A 21,498-nucleotide genomic window follows, 5' to 3' on the forward strand; every position below is an offset into this window, starting at 1 on the left:
CTGGAAGGAAACATGGCAAACATACAAGCTCAAGGTCTTCAGAAAGAAGGACTGAGCTTCACTGAAAAGTCAACAATAAAAACACTGCTGTTTTGACCTACCTCTTCTGCAAGACCTGTGAGTGCCTCTATACCAGTTTTAGATTTGTATGGCTATCTCTATGTAAGCACTTGGGCATTTACCTCAAACAATGAGTGCATTTTCTACCCCTGGGACTGTGACAAGTTCAGTATAGTTTTGGTGGGAATGGAATCTAGGACCTTGATGTTATACAACAGTGCTAAACGCTAAGCAATTATCACCTGAAAGTGTGATAGTGCACAGGTTAGAAGCAAACAAAAATGTTACAGGACAATAGTTCTGTGATAGAAGAAAGTAGAAAATGTCCAGAAAATGGTAATATTTCAGAGCTCGAACCAGTGCTGCTGCTTACAGGAACTAAACAATTAGTTAGATGCAGGAAGGCAAGGAGCAAATCTGGCCACACATGAGTCAGTTTTTTCCTTTTTTCGTTCAGTCAGCATGTTGAATGAAAAAAACTGAATAGATTCCCCATCCATTTTCCATGTGGATGTGGGAATCCTTCCCACAGTCTCATTGTATACTGACAATGGACTCCCCCACTGTCCAAATACACTGAGCTGCAGCTGATCAAATGGAAATGTTTCAACAGGACTGATCATAAAAAGTCCATTGATCCATGTATGCCCAGCTTTACCCGTCTTAAATGAGAAGCAAAGCCAAAGCTCTTTTGGTTGTACTTTTCCTGTGGATCATAGGAGTGCAGTTCATTCTGCACTCCTGTGACCTGTTTTCAGCTGACAGTCGGCTGACATCACTCAGTTGCTCCAGGCTGGGGAAAGATCCCAACTTTAAAGTCAGGATCTACCGAGAACCTGAACTAGCCGCTCTCTCCCCCTCCACAACCCAGCACTCCAGTGAGCAGGGGGGGGAAGGGGCAGAGCAGACAGCGGCAGTGAGATCTCAATCTTAGAGCCAGTGGGGGACAAATGCAGCATCGGACCAATGCTAAATCCACCTAGGTAAGTATGATTTGGTACTTACTACTCTGCATGTGATCACTGATTAGCCTATCAGTGATCACATGATCGGGACCTCGCACAGAGGTCCCGTATGATGATCAGTGTTCCACTGTGTCCAGAGGACACAGCGGGCACCGGATTGCGGTGCTGCGCGCTCCCAGGGAGCGCGCACAGCTTGAAAATGCAGGCGCCGTTTATGAACGGCAACTCGCCCCTGGACTGCCACTGTCCGGCCGTTTATATACAATGGCCGGATGGCAAGTGGTTAAGTAATATTTAAAAATACAGTAATTGTAACTCGTCTCCCTCAAGCTCAATGGGCCGTTTAAACAATGTAATCATTACAAAGAACATATATCAATATAAAAAGTGTTTTCTCTAGCTATTTTTATTAAAGATTAGTCTATATCCTATTAACAGTGTCAGATTTACTATTCTTCATGTGGGTCCACTTAACACTAACAACTTTTGTCCATTGGAGAAATCAACATAAAAAGGAGCTTATGACTACTAACCTGAGCACACAACCTGGAAACAGTATCTCATACTCCGTTTGCTGGCTGGATCCTCTGTTGATTGTTGCATTATTCTCATAGTTCTGCTGCACTTGGTCTCTCACATAGTAGGACTTAGGGACATCTCCTCCATAATTTATCTGTAAAAACAAAAGTCACAGTCAGTGTACATGATAAACCAGTATATAAAAATGATACAGTTTTTTTCTTTGTTGTTCATATTCATTTAAACCTTACTTAATCCCATGCTTATGTTTGTCACTAAGAAGGCTTTAGTCCCATCTGCATGCATTTTCATCAGATGAAAGAGCAGATATGTTAATAATTCAGAGAGAGATGTAAGACAGAGTCCATGGATGTTCTAGGAGCCAGGACATTTAGGGAAGCATTTTATATTTTCCTGATTTACTATGACGTGGGCACATTGCACCACAATGACAGTTATTCTTCTTCATAGCTGATTTGTTTCATGTGTATCTAACGTTTTTGTGTCCTTTGAGGTTTGTTAGGCTTGGGCTGGCTATGCAGGAGAGATTCAGAGTATTTATATAGACATTTTGTCCACCATTAATTCAATTTCACAGTGCAGGGTGAAGTCTATGATGGAAAGTAAAATGGCTCTTCTTAGGCAGCTCTTGAACTCCGAGGCCTTCAAATCTCCTCAAGCTCCTCGAGCTGGAGAATACAAGAGTGCCACACAAATAGTCCAAAAGTATTTATTTTATCATAAATATCCAGGGTTACAATCCAATGTGTATCTTTGGTTGAAAAGTACCCCTTCATCAAAGTGTTGGCAAGGATGAAAATGGTAGGCTCATAACAGCCCAGGAATTAAATATATCACTAACTTCCTTCCTTTAAAATCAGCCATAGTAGCTGATTGGTGTTAGCCTCACATTTCAGAAAACAGTGTTCAACTCAGTTAAAGGTATCCAATTAAAGTGGAATTCCAGTCTATATCTAACTAAGCCTAAGGCTAGATTCACACAGGTGACTTAGGCTGGTGCAAATATTGTGACTCCTGCTCAGTGGCTAGGTGTGGCTGCCGGCCCAGTTCACAATAATGATAGGTTGCCAGCGGCCACAGCTATTCATGGTTCTTTGCATAGCCAGTGATTATCTGATGACTGCTGCTGGACGCACTTGGTGTGTGAGGCCGGCACCCGCACCTAGCCACTCACAGCCACAACAGGAATCAAAAGATTTTTGCACACAATTTGCACTGGCCATAAATGGCGGTGTGAATGTAGCCTAAAACTGCTCCCACCCCCCTTCTAACTGCTATTCTAACTACCCTGTAGAAGTAAGATGCTTATACTTACCTATTCTTAGGGCTCTGTTGTCTGGTCACATGATCAGGTCCTAGCTGCAGCTTCAGGGAAGAGGAGGGACAGCCGACAACAGATGCCCCATAGTAAGCCAATGGCATGATGTCACCCCACAGGCATTTCAGCCATTGTCAGCGATCTCTCCTCTCCCCTGATCATGTTGCTGGACCTGAGTGCATCTTCCTTCTACAAGGTAGTTAGAATAGGAATTAGAAGTGGGGATGGAAGCAGTTTTAGGATTAGTTAGATATAGATTGGAGTTCCACTATACTGTAAAATGTTATGCTGATCATAATACATACGTATATATAAAGTTGTTTTGTGTATCAGAATATATACTACTCAAAAGAGCAGGCATTAGGCTTAAAATGTTACTAAACCCACAACAGTAAAATCAGTCTGTATATGCAGTAAAGCATGCTTGTTATACTCACTGTAGAACCTAAGGGGTTAATCCTCTGCATTGTGAAAAAAGGCTGTTTGCTCCTGTCTTCTCTGCCCCTCCTCTTGTTGAAATGTCCACCTGATACAGACTGAATCTATAGTCACATGCATGTGCTCAGTTTGGTGTGTATTGCTAGAGAGGTTTTTTTTTTTTTCTTGGGAGGGTGCATGTGATCAGCAGAGGGCCAATCAGACAGAGGGTCAGGGGTGTCACATCCTCCTAGAGCAGAAAGAAAACTCCTCCTACAAGCTTTAACCAGTGTTCTACTGAAGTCAAAAGACTGCTATTTACTGCTGATGAGAAAAGGTATTTAGCAATTTATATTTACTAAAATAATTGCATTTCCATGTTGTGTGAACTGTGGGAGACCAGACAGAGTGAACGCAGGGTCCTGGGTTTAGTAACACTTTAATAAAAACTGCCTTTCCATATTCAGCTGCTGCTTGCTTAAAAAAAGTTTGTTTCATGCTTCAAACATGAAATGGTAGTACAAGCATTAAGATGAGTTTCAACTTTTGGAACATGTCACATGTTGCACCTGTATTTAGGGTGTAACATATAACATGTTCCAGCACAACACCCCCCCTCACCCCTGACATCTATAAATCGGTATGGCTGCACGGGGCACCGCTCACATAGTCACATCATTCACTCACAGAGATCTATGAACAAATAAACTAGGGGTTCTGTCTGCCACTACAGCAGGTGGGCTTGTAGTTTCAATGGGCTGTGAGGGTGCTGAACAGCTCGCTTGCAGACCATTCACACTTCCCACAGTTCTATAACTGACAGCCCATACAGAGCTACAGGCACAGAGCTGTAGGAGCCTGACATTGCACCGGCAATCCACTGGTGAAAAAATAATAAATGCATTTTTTTTTTTACTGCAAAACGTATCTTTTAATGCATACACAATTTGGATATTTTGTTATACTTGTATACTTTAAATTGAATCTACTGTTGCATTATGAGCTGATCTAAGACACCATTTTCCATGGTGTCTTAGTGTTTTGTAGCTAATAGGCTGACTGTTTTGTTGATGTACCCCAAAGCCAACACAAAAATAAGCAAACTCTATTAAATGTTTATACAAATATTCAACAGTCACACTTCATGGCTTATGCATGAATTATAATAAAACTTTTAATCATACCTTGGATTTACATTTTGGATCACCGTCAGGGTCTGTTAGAGTTCCTCCATAGTACTTGGGCACCTGATCTGCATCTATATATTTCTGAAGTACTTCTTTCCAGTTTTCTAGAGAATACAAACATAGTTGGTCCATTACACAAATAGTGTTTATAGTCAGTCATAACAGAATCCCACACACACGTTGGATTTAGATGTTCAGTCAGGTCAAGCAATGGGAACCAACTAAATGAAAACTCAGCAGGCAATGATTATTTTGCTGCAATGGAAAATGAAATGAACTCTGTACTGAGCCATTTAGCTGAAAGTACAGACTTCTTGAGAAAACTACGTAGGCTACCATTACTGACCCTGACCTTTCTTTTTTAAAAAGCTAGTAACCTGGCAGTCATGCTGGTGCTAATACTTCACTTTTTTCTGAGTCACTGACCTTGAACAAGTATAGGGAAAAGTAACATTCATTAATACCTTGCATGTTCAGGATCTGTGACTTCAAATTATTGAAGCCAGGCACAACCAGGCAACAAGCATTCTCAGAAGGAAGTCAGCAATGGCAATCCATTACTTTTCTTTTCAAGAAGTGTACTTTAAACACATACAGTACTTTGGTCATAGAGTTAGGAATGGAACTTCAGTGGATAGAACTAGGTGGCTCGTCAAAGACATTAGAATAACATGACTTAAACAGCAAATATGAACTAAAATCAAAAATGAAGTTTTAAAGTACTAGGCTCCATAGCAAAATCATCATAGGGGCCATCTGGCACTAAACTCTCTTTCAGAATAATATTAGAAAACTGCTTGTTATTGTTACCCTCTAAGTTAAAGCGGAGTTCCAGTCTCCGGTGAAAAAAAACAAAAGTCAGCAGCTACAAAAACTGCCGCTCACCTGTCCTACGATCCAGCAGTGTCCTCACCGCAGCCTGTGTCCCCGGCACTGGTATCTTAAGTGCGGGCACCCGACCGTGACAGCTTGCGGCTTCACAGCTGGGTGCCCACTGCGCATGCACGAGCAGCACTGCGCATTGTAAATAGTCCCACAGTCTTCTGGGACCTGTCACATTTTCCAGAAGACTTCGGGGTTGTGGGGGGGGGGGGTGCTTGGGGAAGTGCCAATCCTTAACAGGGAGCAGGGACGAGGCCCTGCGGCCTTAAAACTGAAATTCCCCTTTTGGGTAAGCTCCACTTTAGGTGGTGCTGGCGTCATTCACCAACAAACCAATTCCTCACACAGAACTTCGGAGCAGAAAATTACTGTTTGATAAAAAAAAAACTGGGGGATTCTTCTGCCTGAGGATGGTCAGATTGTATGGCTGGAAGGTCTTCCTATTTTATAGCAGATTCTACTAACAACAAACGTCTCGCACAATGGAGAAACCTGCTGTATACCTGTACGCAAGCTGTAAAAACAGAGTTTGCATTTTCTGAATTAATACTATTAAATGAATTATTAATATTAAAAAAAAAAGAAATAAAAGGCTGTATGAGTTATTTTTTTTTTATGCAGAGGGTTTCTGCTTCCTAAAATTGCATAGGAGTTGTTAGGTGGTTAGTTTAGATGCAAACAGAGCTTAGTGAACTTTTACTAAACATTGTGGGGGTTATTTAATAAAACTGGAGAGTGCAAAATCGGGTGCAGCTCTGCATAGAAAGCAATCAGCTTTCAGGTTTTTTTGTCAAAGCTTAATTGAACAAGATGAAGTTAGAAGCTAACGGGCTACCATGCACAGCTGCACCAGATTCTGAGTATTCCAGTTTTTGTAAATCAACCCCTGTACAGCATTCTTTAGAGTAGAATTATTCTAATACAAATTTCTGAAGTGCACACTCATTTTGCCCTATGTATTTATCAAATGCTATTTTTGCCTAAATAGCATGGTAACACTGGGCCGAAAGGCAGCCACATGGGTCACTAAAGCTAGTGGTTATGTGCTTGGTTACCTTAAAACAAGGCTCGACAAATCCCAGGTGCCAAGTCACCATAGCGACTAGAAATAGTGTCCTGACACCTGGGTTTACACACTGGCTCCAGTTGACTTCAATGCAAAATCACGTCCCAATGACTTCAATGCAAAAAAAAACTCTTCCCATTGATTTCAATGCAAAAACTCCTGCCAATATCAATCCTATGTAAACACTTATCTCCGCATGCCACTCTACTCTACAACTTGCAAGTCTAGAACGCATTGCTACAAACTCGCACAGGACCCTTTTCGTAATGGCACTCAAAACACAATGGGGTTGATTTAGTAAAGGTAAATATACTGTGCACTGCAAGTGCAGTTGCTTTAGATCCGAGGAAAGCTCTGAAATGAGACGAAGCTCTGCTGATTTCTTTCATCCAATCATGTGCAAGTAAAAAAATGCTGTTTTTTTTATTTTACTTGCATGTAACTCTCAGATCTAGAGCAACTGCACTTTCAGTGCACTTCCAAGTGCACAGCCTATTTGCCTTTAGTAAATTAACCCCACTGTGTGTGAATCACATCTGTGTGAACCACCTCAATAGGAAAATATAACATCTAGTCTGTCATGTGAATCTGTGAGTTTGAAAATGCATCCAGAATCGGTTATCTGTGAATGAGGTGGCTCCATTCACACCTGGATGTTTTGAGATTGCTGTAGAATTGCTGTATGAAAAACACAGGTTCAGGTGCCATTATTTTTAATGGCATCTAAAATGTGTTGAGGTTTTGCTGTGATTGCAGTAAATCACATCGCGTGAAGCTTGTCGCCTAGGAGTTGTATATTATTATACAAGATTTATATAGCACCAACAGTTTGCTCAGCGCTTTACAATATAACGGGAGACAATACAGCAACAATACAGTTCAATACAAGAGGGTTAGGAGGGCCCTGCTCCTTGGAGCTTACAATCTAAGAGTATTATATATATACAGGATTTATATAGCGCCAACAGTTTGCTCAGCACTTTACAATATAACAGGAGACAATACAGCAACAATACAGTTCAATACAAGCGGGAGAGGAGGGCCCTGCTCCTTGGAGTTTACAATCTAAGAGAATGTTGCCTTACCCCGGGCGCTGACAACCCTTGCTATGCTAAAAAAAAAAAAAAACTGGCTTCTAACTTTTTTTACCTGGCCCCTAGATTCAAAACAATTTTGTCAAAAAAAAAACAAAAAAAAAAGGACCCATACAAAAAAGATCCATACCTCCTACTACAATGATCTTTCTTCTTGTGTCTTCACTCAGGAAATGTTTGATAAGATTATATGCCACTGGGAAGAGTTTAGGAGCTGCAGAGAAAGAAAAAAAACTGAAATCATCAATCTTACTCAACAAGAAATCAACTGAAATTAAGTGCCTAATTTTTGAGCCTAATGCCAGTATTTTTTTTGTTTAGATAGAGTAGAGAAGAGTTACCATTTCTATCAGGTTTCTGCTTCTGTAACACTACTGGGGAGACAAACAAACCTTCTAACAAGACATATTTTTTCACTCCCAATAAAGAAAGCTGGCCATACACAGAGATCTCTTTTATTCAGCCTGCGGACTGAAGGAAAAAAATCTAACAGGCTCCTCCATCCACGCTAACAGCGGGGATGTACATATTCTTCCTACTATTGTATTTTGATAGCAGGCATCACCAGGAAGCAGGTGCTGTTCAGCCGACAATTTTTCAGCAGGCTCCTTCAACAAAATTTGCCTGAACAATTAACTTGCGTCAGCGCTGGCAGGGCTATACACTGCTTGAGGTTTGGCTAAGCCAGCAGTAATAGGCTGAATTGCAGTGTATGGTCAGATTAACTCTGCAAACTTATATCTCAATTGATAGAAAAGGTTGAGGACAGGAAGAACTCCCATTAGCGTGGATAACAGACCTCCTTATTTAAGAGAAACAAACTCTTAATCCTAAAGAGAATTTTGACACTTAAAGGCCCATTTGAATTTTTGCACTGCATTAAGACAACTGATTGGGCAGCTAACAGACCACAGCATCCTGAAAATCGTTATTGTCATATTTTGTAACACTGCACCGTAGCATCAGGTATTGTGGAGCACTGCAATGCAAGTGCATTACCCTATCATTGAAGGCAACACTTTCTTTTTTTCGTTTTGGAACTAGTGGAGAGGGATTAAAACACCTGTCAGTTTTTTTGTATGTGCCCCCATTAAAGAGATTCAGCCTCTCTATTTGTGCTGTTTACTGTTTTCACTGAGAGTTCCTCACTTTGGAGGGATTTCCTCTCACTTCCTGTTTGGCTATAGGACTAGAAGTGAAGGGAAATCTCCCCTATGGGATACAGATGGCAAAAAAAAAAAAACTTCACAGGGGTTATAGCCTTCCTTTACTCTATCCATAATGAAAAAAAAGTTTTGCCTTTATTTCTACTTTAAAGTGGAAGTAAACTCCCAGTGGACACTTGTACCTACAGGTAAGCTTATAATAAATCTAACCTGTAGGTACAAAGAATATCTCCTAAACATGCACCGTTTAGGAGATATTCAGTGTCCCTGCAGCCGATGACGTCCCTGACGCAAGCACATGGGTATGCTGTTCCTTCAGAGCTCTGTGCCATGGCCAAAACTCCTGCACACATGCCAATCAAGCGGCCATAGCCTGCATATCCGGAAAGAAGACCAGGTGAAGATAGAAGCCCTGTCAGCAGTGACGTACAGTTACAATACAATTCAATACAGGAGGAATCAGAGGGCCCTGCTTGTTAGAGCTTACAATCTAAAAGGGAGGGTCAAGACATACAAAAGGTAATAACTGTGGGGGATGAGCTGATACAGAAAGTGGAAATACAGTTGTTATCTGGAGGTGGGACAGGCTTTTCAGAAGAGAAGGGTTTTCAGGGATTGTCTAAAAGTGGCCAGAGTAGGAGACAGTCGGACAGATTGGGGTAAAGAGTTCCATAGGAAGGGAGAGGCTCTGGAAAAGTCCTGGAGGCGAGCATGGGAGGAGGTGACAAGGGAGCTAGACAGCAGGAGGTCTTGAGAGGAATGAAGAGAACAATTTTGTTGATATTTTGAGACTACGTCTATATAGCTGGGGCAAAGGTGTGGATGGCTAAGTTATTGTTAGTATTTTGAATTGAATTCATTGGGTGAGTTGCAGCCAATGGTGGGATTGGCAGAGAGGGGTAGCAGACACTGAACAGTTGGTAAGGTGGATGATTTTGGCGGCAGCAGTCATTATGGACTAAAGGGGGACAGCCTACGTAAACGTAATACAATGAGGTGGGAGTTGCCGTAGTCGAGGCAAGAGATGACCAGAGAGTGAAATAAAAGCTTTATGGTGTCATTGGTTAGGAAGAAGCGTATTTTGGAAATGTTGTGTAGGTTGAGGCAGGAAGGTTCGAACAAGGATTGGATGTGGGGCCAAAAGGAGAGTTCAGAATCCAGGATTACACCTAGCACCCAGGCATAGGAGGGTGGGTTGATGGTTGTGCCATTGATCTTGACAGAAAAGTCAGGGAAAGGGGGGCCAATATTATGAGCTCAGTTTTGGATATAATCACAGAATCTCTGGGCATCCATGGAGTATATAAGTAAAAAAGCAGATAAGTGAACTTTTTGCGTCTAGGGGATATAGTATTATTTAGAGTGATTGTTTATTTTGGATTAACTGCAATTTTTTAGATAAGTGATATTGTTTAAGCATGTTCCATGTACTGCCACCATCAAGCCTAGTATTCCGATCATTTTATTACAATAGTCATATATAGCTCACCTTTAATTACAAAAAGTCTCTTCAATGCCTCTGGATAATTATCTTCAAACATTTTCAAGACCTGGAGAATGGCAAAATTACTTTGCATATATTACAATAACAATTATTTATTATTACTTTAATATTACATTAGGTCTTTTATAAGGAGTCACTTGGAAAGCTACCATGCTGTAAAAATTAGAACACCCATGTAACATTCGTGCTAACATTTACATGCGTATAGCATACATGGACACTATTGGCCACCAATACTGCTCAGGGCCAAAATGTTAATTATCCACGACGTGCAACCAGAGGCGTTACAGATACTGGTCACACAATATTGATGTTTACATTCCCTGAGTCATTTATGTGGCAGCAGCACATATGCAGAATGATCAAATATAGTAACTAACGCTTGTGTGCTGCTACACCACAAGACATATTTGGAGGGATCAAACATGGATTCATCGCTACATGAAGGATTTATACCAACAAAATGCATTTGACCTATTCTATTTCATAGGTCGAACCTTAAGGTGAGCAGGGAGTGTGTCTTGAATACATGCATGATTGTGGAAAGTGGTTAACACATTTATTTGGACATTTTGATCTCGGGATCTGGACTATTAATATATATTTTTTTCACAGCTGATTTATTGTGGATTGATGTTTACTGTGTATTTGAGCTTTATTTAATTCATTTTTCTGATGAGTGCACTACATTTAATTTTTGTAATATAAGCAGAATGATTTCTGCCATTTCTGAATGAACGTTCCACAAGGACATTCCAATAAATAGGTAACACACTTTGTCCTAAATGTAATAAATGTTTTTATTTTATTTGTTCTTTGATACCTGTTGGATTGGAAGCTCATTTTTTTCTTATTATTGCTGTTACAGGTTTTACATATAGTATACATTCCACATTTATAAAAACCTGTTAAAATAAAAAAAAAAAATGTGGTTGGCTGCTGTATTCAAAACTGGCCACTACTCCATAAGCATTTCTATCAATTTCTCTGGATTTGAGCAACTCCTCTGTATTCATCTGTTTTACCTATCTCCTTATCTGGTCTAGACACCTTCTCCTATATCTTTCTTCCAGGAATCTTACTGTTAGGGTCTCTGCCTGGATGTCATAATCATGTTCATCCATGCAGTATGTGTAATAAAAGAAACTGCACGGATGAACATGGTTTATTTGGAGCCACTATCTATGGAAGGGTGAGAAGAGACATTGCCAGTGAAGGAAGAATAAAATGGAAAAGGTTTATTTAAAGTGGACCCACTTGGAGCTTCAACACTACCTGAGCTAACATCTTACCCACTTGCATGGCTGCTCTTCATATATAGAAGAGGGCCCACTTCCTTCGGCGAGTGTGAGAAAAGTGCACTGGTAAGAAATTGGTGTAAAGAGGAAGAGGTGGATTTGCACAAGAGCACAGAGAACTTTCATTTGGGATATATATAAGTACATAAAATCTGTTATATTAACAGCTAAATTTGTATTTATTTCAGGTACTTATATAGCGCCATCAATTTACGCAGCGCTTTACATATATATTGTACATTCACATCAATCAATTAGCATAAAGCAGTTTTGGTGGACTTGTATGGACACAATTTTTTGGGTTTTTTTTTTAATTAGTTTTTTTTTTATAGAAGATGTTCATTCATGTATAAGGTAACTGATTTGTATTTATAATAGTAAAAGCACGACACACATACACCTTTATGGTGAGACACATTTGTATACAGGTTAATGTTATTGGTGTTAAATGAGTGGATCTGTATCATATAGTGTGATAAGAGTGGATGATAGCGCTGTATAATATTCTTTCTTCATATGTTTGATGGGCATTGACCCTGACTACAGCTGCTGTCACAGCTAATGTTGTTTGAATTTTTGTGAAGATACAGAACGTGGGTTTATTATTATTGTGTGATTGATAACATATCATCAGCGGCAGCAGCACCGTTGGCTACACATTGTTGAAATTTATATGTCTGCCTTGAGCAGAGGAAGCGGCCAATAGACTCCACACAAGCTGTACATTGTAAGCATGTAAATGTTTGAATAAACATTAATATACGTACAGTATAAAATACGATCCATACACAACACGTGAATGCAGACTTTTCTATTGTTAATCCATCAACACTGGATCTAACAAACTACACAAAATACCTATTAACCCCTACTAACGTTACGTCAGCCATAGATAGATGGAATTGAGCAGGGACCGGTTGAGGTTTGATCCATCTATGGGCAGGCTGGTTTTACCCAAGTTGATCCATCAATCAACTTGGGTACAACCAGCCTGTTGGATTTTTTATATACAATTACTGTGGGCAGCTATAGGCACTAGCTCTGCGGGAGGCATTCCCCTATCAACATTGACTGTGTTGATGGGGGAAATTAGATTTTTGGAAAGAAAACTGCATAATCTATGACCTGTTTTAGTCTGCTAAAACAAAGCTAGAGATTGCTATTAACTCTAAACATATACACTGTACCAAATCAGTCATTGTCAGTTTGTAATATCATCATGCTTTATATCCATAATTCTTAACTATGAGTGACTATCAGCACAAATCCTGACCACATTTCCATCTTTCACACTACTCTGCCTAAACAAGAATATGTCAAATAGATATATGTTGTTACAAAATGGATCATGAACTAGATGTTCCAGTAACACCATGTGATTTGGATCTTACAGTTGCAAGAAAAAGTATGTGAACCCCTTGGGATTACGTGGAGTTTTGCATGAATTGGCCATAAAATGTGCTCTGAACGTCATCTAAGTCACAACAATAGAAGAACACGGTCTGCTGAACATAATACTACACAAACATTAGATGTTGCCATGGTTTAATTGCACATAACATGTAAACATTCACAGTGCAGGGAGGAAAAAGTATGTGAGGCCCTAGCTTAATGACTTCTCCCAGAGCTAATTGGAGCCAGGAGTGAGCCAACCTTGACTCCAATCAGTGTGATGATATTGGATATGTTGCTGACAGCTGTTCTGCCCTTAAAAAACACACACCTGTTTTGGGTTTACTGGTTTCAAGAAGCACTGTCTGATGTGAACCATGCCTCGCAGAAAAGAGCTCTCAGAAGACCTACGATCAAGAATTGTTGACTTGCATGAAGCTGGAAAGGGTTACAAAAGTATCTCCAAAAGCCTTGATGTTCATGTGTCCACGGTAAGACAGACTGTCTACAAATGGAGAAAGTTTAACACTGTTGCTACTCTCCCTAGGCGTGGTCGTCCTGTAAAAATGACTGCAAGAGCACAGCGCAGAATGCTGCATGAGGTAAAGAAGAATCCCAGAGTGTCAGCTAAAGACCTACAGAAATCTCTGGCACATGCTAACATTTTTGTTGATACATCTACAATAAGGAAAACATTAAACAAGAATGGAGTACATGGGAGGACACCAAGGAGGAAGCCATTGCTGTCCAAAAAGAATATTGCAGCACGTTTGAAGTTTGCAAAAGACCACCTGGATGTTCCACAGCACTACTGGCAAAATATACTGTGGACAGATGAAACCAAGACTGAGTTGTTTGGGAAGAACACACAACACTATGTGTGGAGAAAAAAAGGCACAGCACACCAACATCAAAACCTCATCCCCACTGTAAAACATGGTGGAGGGAGCATCATGGTTTGGGGCTGCTTTGCTGCCTCAGGGCCTGGACGGATTGTTGTCATTGATGGGAAAATGAATTCCAGAGTTTATCAAGACATTTTGCAGGAAAACGTACGACCATCTGTCCGCCAACTGAAGCTCCGCAGAGGATGGGTGATGCAACAGGACAATGACCCAAAGCATACAAGTAATTCAACAAAACAATGGCTGCAACGGCACAGAATACGCCTTCTGGAGTGGCCCAGTCAGAGTCCTGACCTCAACCCGATTGAAATGCTGTGGCATGACCTTAAGAGAGCGATTCACACCAGACATCCCAAGAATATTGCTACACTGAAACAGTTTTGTGAAGAGGAGTGGTCCAAAAATTACTCCAGATCGTTGTGCAGGTCTGATCTGCAACTACAGGAAATGTTTGGTTGAGGTTATTTCTGCCAAAGGAGGGTCAACCAGTTATTAAGTCCAAAGGTTCACATACTTTTTCCTCCCTGCACTGTGAATGTTTACATGTTATGTGCAATTAAACCATGGCAACGTCTAATGTTTGTGTAGTATTATGTTCAGCAGACTGTGTTCTTCTATTGTTGTGACTTAGATGACGTTCAGAGCACATTTTATGCCCAATTCATGCAAAACTCCACGTAATCCCAAGGGGTTCACATACTTTTTCTTGCAACTGTATATACTGTATATCACGTAAAACATGTAACATCCCAAAAAGCAAACACAGTGGATGTGCCCTACTTTCACTATATCTTCTGTCAATCTTTATATCTTGGCTCTTGTGGTGGCCAGCCAGTGAGGGGGCCACATGCAACCCTTCAGCACTTACTGCATGGCCCTTGGGGCTCCTGCAGAGGTTAGATGTCCTTACCTGGGTGCTCATTCATGTCAGTGACAGAAAAAAAATCTTCTGACTGACTTTTAGTACACAGTTTGGTTTATTTCTGTTACACTATCTTTCTCCGTGCAGTTTTCTCTAGTAATTTTTTTTTTTTTCTCTTATCTTTTTTAATGGATCTTGCTAAGAGAAAAATCAAAAGTGGCACAAGAGGGTTGGCTGTAGGGACCAAAAATATGGCAACACTAATTTGTAAAAGGACTCTAATAGCTATGATCTCTAGCAGTCTCCTGTGAAGTATCTCCAGTCCATGGCTGTTTCCTGATGTATGCCCCCTGTCTCCTAACTCCTATAACATGTTCACAGTTTCTGACCATTTACTGCACTGTCTGACAGCTTTTTGTGTTCATCATTCAAATGCATGCAACCGCGCTTAAAAGGAAAAAGCAACTGTCACGGAATAGGGACCCCTGCCAAATGGCCAACATCCATCACAGTGGCTTCCCGCCCCCCCGGCCAGCTGGCTGCCTGACCTCCACTGCCCTAGCTTGCTTCCTCCATTGGCCCCTCTGATGTCCTGGAGGGGTACAGTGTCATCCTGGCCCCCACTGTGTCCCCTGTCTCCAGCCTGATAAGCCGCTTTCATCCCTGTGGGCCAGTGGCCCCCCTTCACCTCTTGTCCCGCCGCAGTGGGATGAGAGGTGCGACGTTCCCCACCTCTGCCACTATTTTCTCCCTCTCCGGCTTAGGCCGGAGAGGAGAAGGTGGCGAGGTTCACACCTCCCCGTGGGGAGGTGCAAACCTCCCCCCAGAGATGTTCCGGGCTACGGCGTTTTGCTGACGCCACTTCAGCCCTGTCATCCGCAGCGTGGGCACGGGAAGTTCCCGCGCTTGTGGATGTCCCTGGACAAAGGCCGCGCTCACGAGAGGCGCGGCCCCAGTCCAGAGGCACGCCAGCTCCAGCCCGCCCCAGTTGCCTAGGCGACCAGGGAGCATCCGACATCAGCTTAAGAAGCTGATGCCGGGCGCTCCCAGGGTATTCACCGCTGTGCAGCCACTAAAGGAGCCCCAGCTGCGACGGGACTTTCCTGGCCAGACTCTGCAGAGACCTAAGCCTGCCTAAGACCCCCCTGCGCAGGGGAAGACTGCCTGCTAGCCGCCAGGGATCCAGAGACCCCCAGCCACTGCCTGCTAGCTGCCAGGGATCCAGAGACCCCCCAGCCTAGGGGAGAGTTGCAGGACTGCCTGCTAGCTGCCAGGGATCCAGATTCCCCCCAGCCTAGGGGAGAGATTCAAGTTTGCCTGACAGCTGCCAGAGCTCCAGAGACCCCCAGTGGGAGACCAGGCACCCTGTCGGATCCATGAGTACATAACTCTCCCTGTTTTACTTGAACTGTTCCTGTGCTGACCCCCCACCTCCCCTGTTGGATTACAATTGCTACAGAGACTCACCACCCCCGTTGGATTACAATTGCTACAGAGACTCTTCCTTGGCTCTCAGTGTTGGACTATAAGTGTGTTGGCCCCTCCTTGCTGCCCTCTACTGGCGTATTCACCTTCTCTGTGAATTCCCCTATTCAGTGACTGTCATCTGTTTGTCTCAATAAAGCTTTGTGCGTTTGCCATCTACTCTGTGTGTTCTGTCCTGCCTACCCTCTGTCACAGCAATGTTTGACAAGAAAACACCTGGGTTTGATATGTTTTTCCAACATTTCAAACACTCAATAGGACATGCTGCATCCAAATTAAAGTCAATGGGATTTGGATGACCTGGATTTATAAATGCACATCAAATGCAGGAAAAAAACACCAATCCACATGAGCCCCTGCAATCACTGAATATTATGTGTGGCCCTTGTGATGTCAGAAGCTGCACTTGAGTCCCCTATATCAAGAAATCTGACCTTTTTTGTTTTTCTATTTTTTTCAGCCTTAAAACCTATAGCTGTAACCAATGAATGGCCTTCTCTTTTGATCACTAGCACAATACAAAGAATTTTTAATCTTTAAGTACACACACATGAAAGCATTGTCATGCCTACATGGTCACATGTATGTAAAAAAAATCTGTACAAAAATGTACAATAACATTAAAAACACTCTCATAGGGGTTGATTTACTAAAGGCAAATAGACTGTGCACTGCAAGTGCACTGAAAGTGCAATTCCTCTAAGTCTGAGGGGAAGCTCTGAAATTAAGGGAAGTGCCGCTGATTTCTATCATCCAATCATGTCGAAGCAAAAATGCTGTTTTTTATTTTCCTTGCATGTTCCCCCCAGATCTAGAGCAACTGCACTTTCAATGCACTTCCAAGTGCACTTGCAGTGCACAGCCTATTTCCCTTTAGTAAATCAACCCTATAGTTTCATAATAGTTAAACAGTAACAAGGGCCTTAAGAACCTTGACATTTAATATACAGAAATTTCTGTATCACTTGTGTATGTCATGCTCTTTTGTACAAAATTTGTATTGTTAGTTTTTATTCTAGGTAATACATCAAAAAGGGAGATAGATACATAACAAAAAAAATGACAAATTGACCATAAACGTATGGGTACAGAGATGCATATATATGGTACAGGCAGAATGTTAGCTTCATATCAGGTATAGTAGTACCTTCTCAAACAAATATTCCAAACTGATATCTCTTGCGTGAATGCTATTCTTACCTCTCCATACAAATCCACCCCTGGTTTCCATAGATGCTTAAGTCCCAAACCTTCCACATCATAGATCATCACAACTTCTTCAACTTTTTTCCCCAGCTACAAAGACAAAAATAAAATAAATACATTTTTGACTGGTTGTTGTGCTATATGTGATATGGTGCTGATAAATCAATATTTCACATTTAGAAAGGTATAATGATTCTGGGTGCAAAGAATTAACAGTTCTCTTCATATGAATAAAGTAGCCACACATTACAAACTGACTATTCAATCTCCTTCAGTCTTACAGTCTCCTTACAGTCTTGCATCTGGCTTGTTTTCGGGTGTATCAGGTGCCTGGTCCCTGCTACTCTCTGTGGTTCTTTAAATCAGCCGCATTTCCTGCAGTAATGTACGGAACAGTAAACAGAACCACAGAGCAGCTTGGTGGCACTGTGCTTGCTTTGCCTATATTGAGCCCTTATCTTTATTTAAGTACAACATAAGTAAAAATGGGTGAAAAACTTTCCTACACCTTGTTCTAGTGGCAAGTGCCTGGATTTACTTATTCCATGTTGGTGATTGCAACAGGGCATTAAAACAACTCCAAGGTGACAAGGAAACCCAACCTTCGTTTACAGGGCATTTCATGGGTAAAGTCAGATGTTTATCTTCTTCCTAAACCTGCAACAACAGATCTCTGAAGGCTTTCAGAGCCAGTAGCACAAAGGGGTCATTCTATTTTCTGGTTCTTAAGGACACATTTGTGTTAGTAGTGTAAAATGGAGAACAATTTTTAACCTTTAGCCTGCCATATTCCAAGAATTCTCACCTTCTCAGTCTGCAGTCGGCATTCCAGATGCATACGTTCACAATCTCTCATTTTTGTCTTGATGAGGTCCTGTTTGGAAGCAGAAAACAGAATCCCTTTGGGATCCAGGGGCCCAATGACATCGTACCAAATAGGAGAGCCTTCTTGATCATAACCACACAACCCCCCGGATAAGTACTTCTGGACTACCTGGAGAAATTACAGTTGTAAATAAAGTAACATATGGTGTGATAAAGAAAAAAAAAAGTCAACATTCACAAGCAATAAACAGTATTTTATAACTACCAACCCCTGTTTATGTTCTAGATATTTTGCATGGCTAAATGCATTAACCACTTTTCTACCAGGGCAATTTTCTTAATTTGTCACACATGTTAAAATCTGCAAAAAAAAAAAAAAAACTTTAAACCCCCAAACAATGATATATTTTCTGAAAGTAGAGGCCCTGTAAAATAAAACAGTAGCACCACCTTGCCGCATCTTAAAAGTGTTTTGTTTACTTTAGAAGGCTTGTGCATCACATTGTAATTTAGTGCTTGTTTAGACTGTCATATACAGGAGCCTTTAGTTTTAAAAGAGAAGTATTTTTTTTTTTTTAATTGTGCTTACCTAGCTGTCCCCCTCCGGCTCTAAGAGTGAGAACTCAGCAATCACTTGACCGCTGATCGCGGAGTTCTCACAGCCACTCTGAGCAGAGAGTGGTGACTTCATTATGAAAACCTTTTAGTCCAGTAGGAAGGATTTTCCCAACTCCACAGCTGGACTTGAGAGCCACCATATCACAGCCAATCAGGTCTTTAGCGTAAGGTAAAAGCAATGGTCCAGAGAATGTGCATTCTTGTCCCACATGGCCAGAATATCAATTGTCTGGAGTGGAACTGGGAAAATGCAACTACCTTGAAAGAGGCCATTATCAAGCCCCCCTCTTGCAAAACTAAATGGTTGGTTGACTAATGGTCTGTAAAGTAGAGAGTATATCTGGGACCTGATTGTTTAAGTTTTTCCCACCCTGGACATGGCAGTTTCCAAAGTCCAGGTTCCAATTTCCAAGGTTTGGGACTTCTGGAGGTTCAGGATCCACCCGGACCTCTGCAAAGATTGAACAGTCTTTGAATTTTTTTGTTGGCTGATAATGCGTGTTCCGACTGTTCCCGTGTGAGGGAGGATGCTGACGTTGATGCGATCTGGGAGTTTTGTTGCTTGCTGATATGCGAGTGCACTTCTAGCATGGGGAAATGTGCATGTACCTAAAAGATGATTTGTTTTCCGTCTTGTCCTGACATAGACTTTATTGTAGTTACTTGGTTACTTGCATAATCCAATTATAAAATATGCTCCCTGCTTTGTAAATGCCACTGTTTTGTGCTGCTATACTAGAAAACAACCAACCCACTCAATTATATCAACAAAAATGATAACATTGTACAGGGTTCCAGGTAGTAAGAAGTAAGAAAAAGTCTTATCTAAAATTCCAAAGTTCAAAGTATAAATAAAGATGCAATGGCTTTAAATACTTTCCTATTTACATGACACAGTAATATTATAGATATTGCCTCTTATAGACCTATGTACACACACACAGAGGCACTAGTAATCTACAGTATGTCTGTTCACCTAGTGACCCAGTGAAGTCAGATATAAACCTAACACAGGCTCGAAAATATATAAAATTTAGCTTGCAGAGAGATCCGCAACGCTACCCTAATCCCTGTTGTTACAATATAACTATATATATATATTTAAACACAGACACACTGTACAGTTATACAGGCTACAGTGAGTTTTACCATGTGATGTATGTGAGGTTTCTCATTTGTCCAGGTGATGATATATCTAGTAGTAGTTAACCACATTAACTGGCCTTTTTCTTTAATGTTGAAGACATTTTGCAGCTCATACAATAAACTTATAACTGAAGAAGCCACTTCAGCTGGCTACAGATGGGTTGATATTGGGCCATTTCACCACAGACCAGGCAAATTTCAATCCATCTTTGCCTATTCCTGTTCATGATAAATCGATCGACTTCTCATGAATGGCCTTGTTGGAAAATGTTGGTTCGATCAGACCATGCAGTTAATCGGCTGCAACGCTAATCAGTGTATTCTGATGGTGGGGGAGTCCTGCTTTCAGAATACAATGACACAGCGAGGATTCTTGCATCCACCATAAATCTGTGGATGGGGGAATCAGTCAATTTTTTCACTCAGCCCGCTGGCAGAATGAAAAAACAAGTCCTGTATGGCCAGCTTTAGAAAACAGCTCCAAAGTTACAGAACAAGTTCAGTTCAGTGTGATTAATGTGTCATCCCTACCTGACAGGGAGCTTCAGAATAGTACAGGTAAAGAAAATGTACAAGAAACTGAAATATGTCTAAACTTGATTGACAGGTTAGAACATTTCTGCTGATTCACCTTGCTCTAGTGTCTACTTATCTTGAGATAAGTAGAGACATTAGAGATTACAGCCTATGAAGACTTTCCATATCATGAACAAAATTAGTATACTGGGAAAAAAAAATTCTGAGAATTTGCTTTGTGAAACCTTGTGTACAACCATGGTGTGGTACTGTATACAGTTTTCCTTGGATCTGCCACAGAAAACAAGAGGCTGCTGTGGCTAGAAGCACATAATGTCTACTAGCTCTTATACCACATTAAAGGATTGACCTGAACGTATTTCCTGGCACACACGAACAAGGGTATCAGAGTAAGGGTTAGCATTAATCTGACACCTATCTATATGCAGAGCAGGTTTTTTCAGCAGATTAGTTAAAGGGATTTTACAAGTCTGGACTGCAGCCAGTTAAACTGCTCAGTTATCGTCACATAACGTAGTTGTGTTCCTTTTAAGCAACTCGTCTTGCATTAAAATGATAAATGAACTACTGTTATTAGTGAACCTTTACTGTGTAAATATATGTATATACAGGTGAAACTCGAAAAAATTAGAATATCGTGCAAAAGTTAATTTATTTCAGTAATGCAACTTAAAGGTGAAACTAATAAATGAGATAGACTCATTACATGCAAAGCAAGATAGTTCAAGCCATGATTTGTCATAATTGTGATGATTATGGCTTACAGCTCATGAAAACCCCAAATCCACAATCTCAGAAAATTTGAATATTGTGAAAAGGTGCAATATTCTAGGCTCAAAGTGTCCCACTCTAATCAGCTAATTAAGCCATAACACCTGCAAAGGGTTCCTGAGCCTTTAAATGGTCTCTCAGTCTGGTTCAGTAGGAATCACAATCATGGGAAAGACTGCTGACCTGACAGTTGTGCAGAAAACCATCACTGACACCCTCCATAAGGAGGGAAAGCCTCAAAAGGTAATTGCAAA

General features: G+C 41.1%; 1 protein-coding gene across 1 annotated transcript in view; it reads right to left on the reverse strand.

The window, feature by feature from the left end:
* The window catches only part of SEC14L2 (SEC14 like lipid binding 2), a 54,257-nt gene that overhangs the window by 12,420 nt on the left and 20,339 nt on the right, over positions 1-21,498 (reverse strand). Inside the window, exons 5-10 of the mRNA XM_089652217.1 lie at positions 18,153-18,341; positions 17,342-17,437; positions 10,185-10,245; positions 7,660-7,743; positions 4,485-4,591; positions 1,559-1,698 (exon numbers count right to left, since the gene is read on the reverse strand). Of these exons, the coding sequence (XP_089508343.1) occupies positions 1,559-1,698; positions 4,485-4,591; positions 7,660-7,743; positions 10,185-10,245; positions 17,342-17,437; positions 18,153-18,341 (677 nt within the window). The remainder of the gene's footprint in view (positions 1-1,558; positions 1,699-4,484; positions 4,592-7,659; positions 7,744-10,184; positions 10,246-17,341; positions 17,438-18,152; positions 18,342-21,498) is intronic.

This window comes from Staurois parvus, unplaced genomic scaffold, assembly GCF_062004578.1.
Source record: "Staurois parvus isolate SC_StPar_1 unplaced genomic scaffold, SC_StPar_1.0 ptg000673l, whole genome shotgun sequence".
Classification (NCBI taxonomy): domain Eukaryota; kingdom Metazoa; phylum Chordata; class Amphibia; order Anura; family Ranidae; genus Staurois; species Staurois parvus.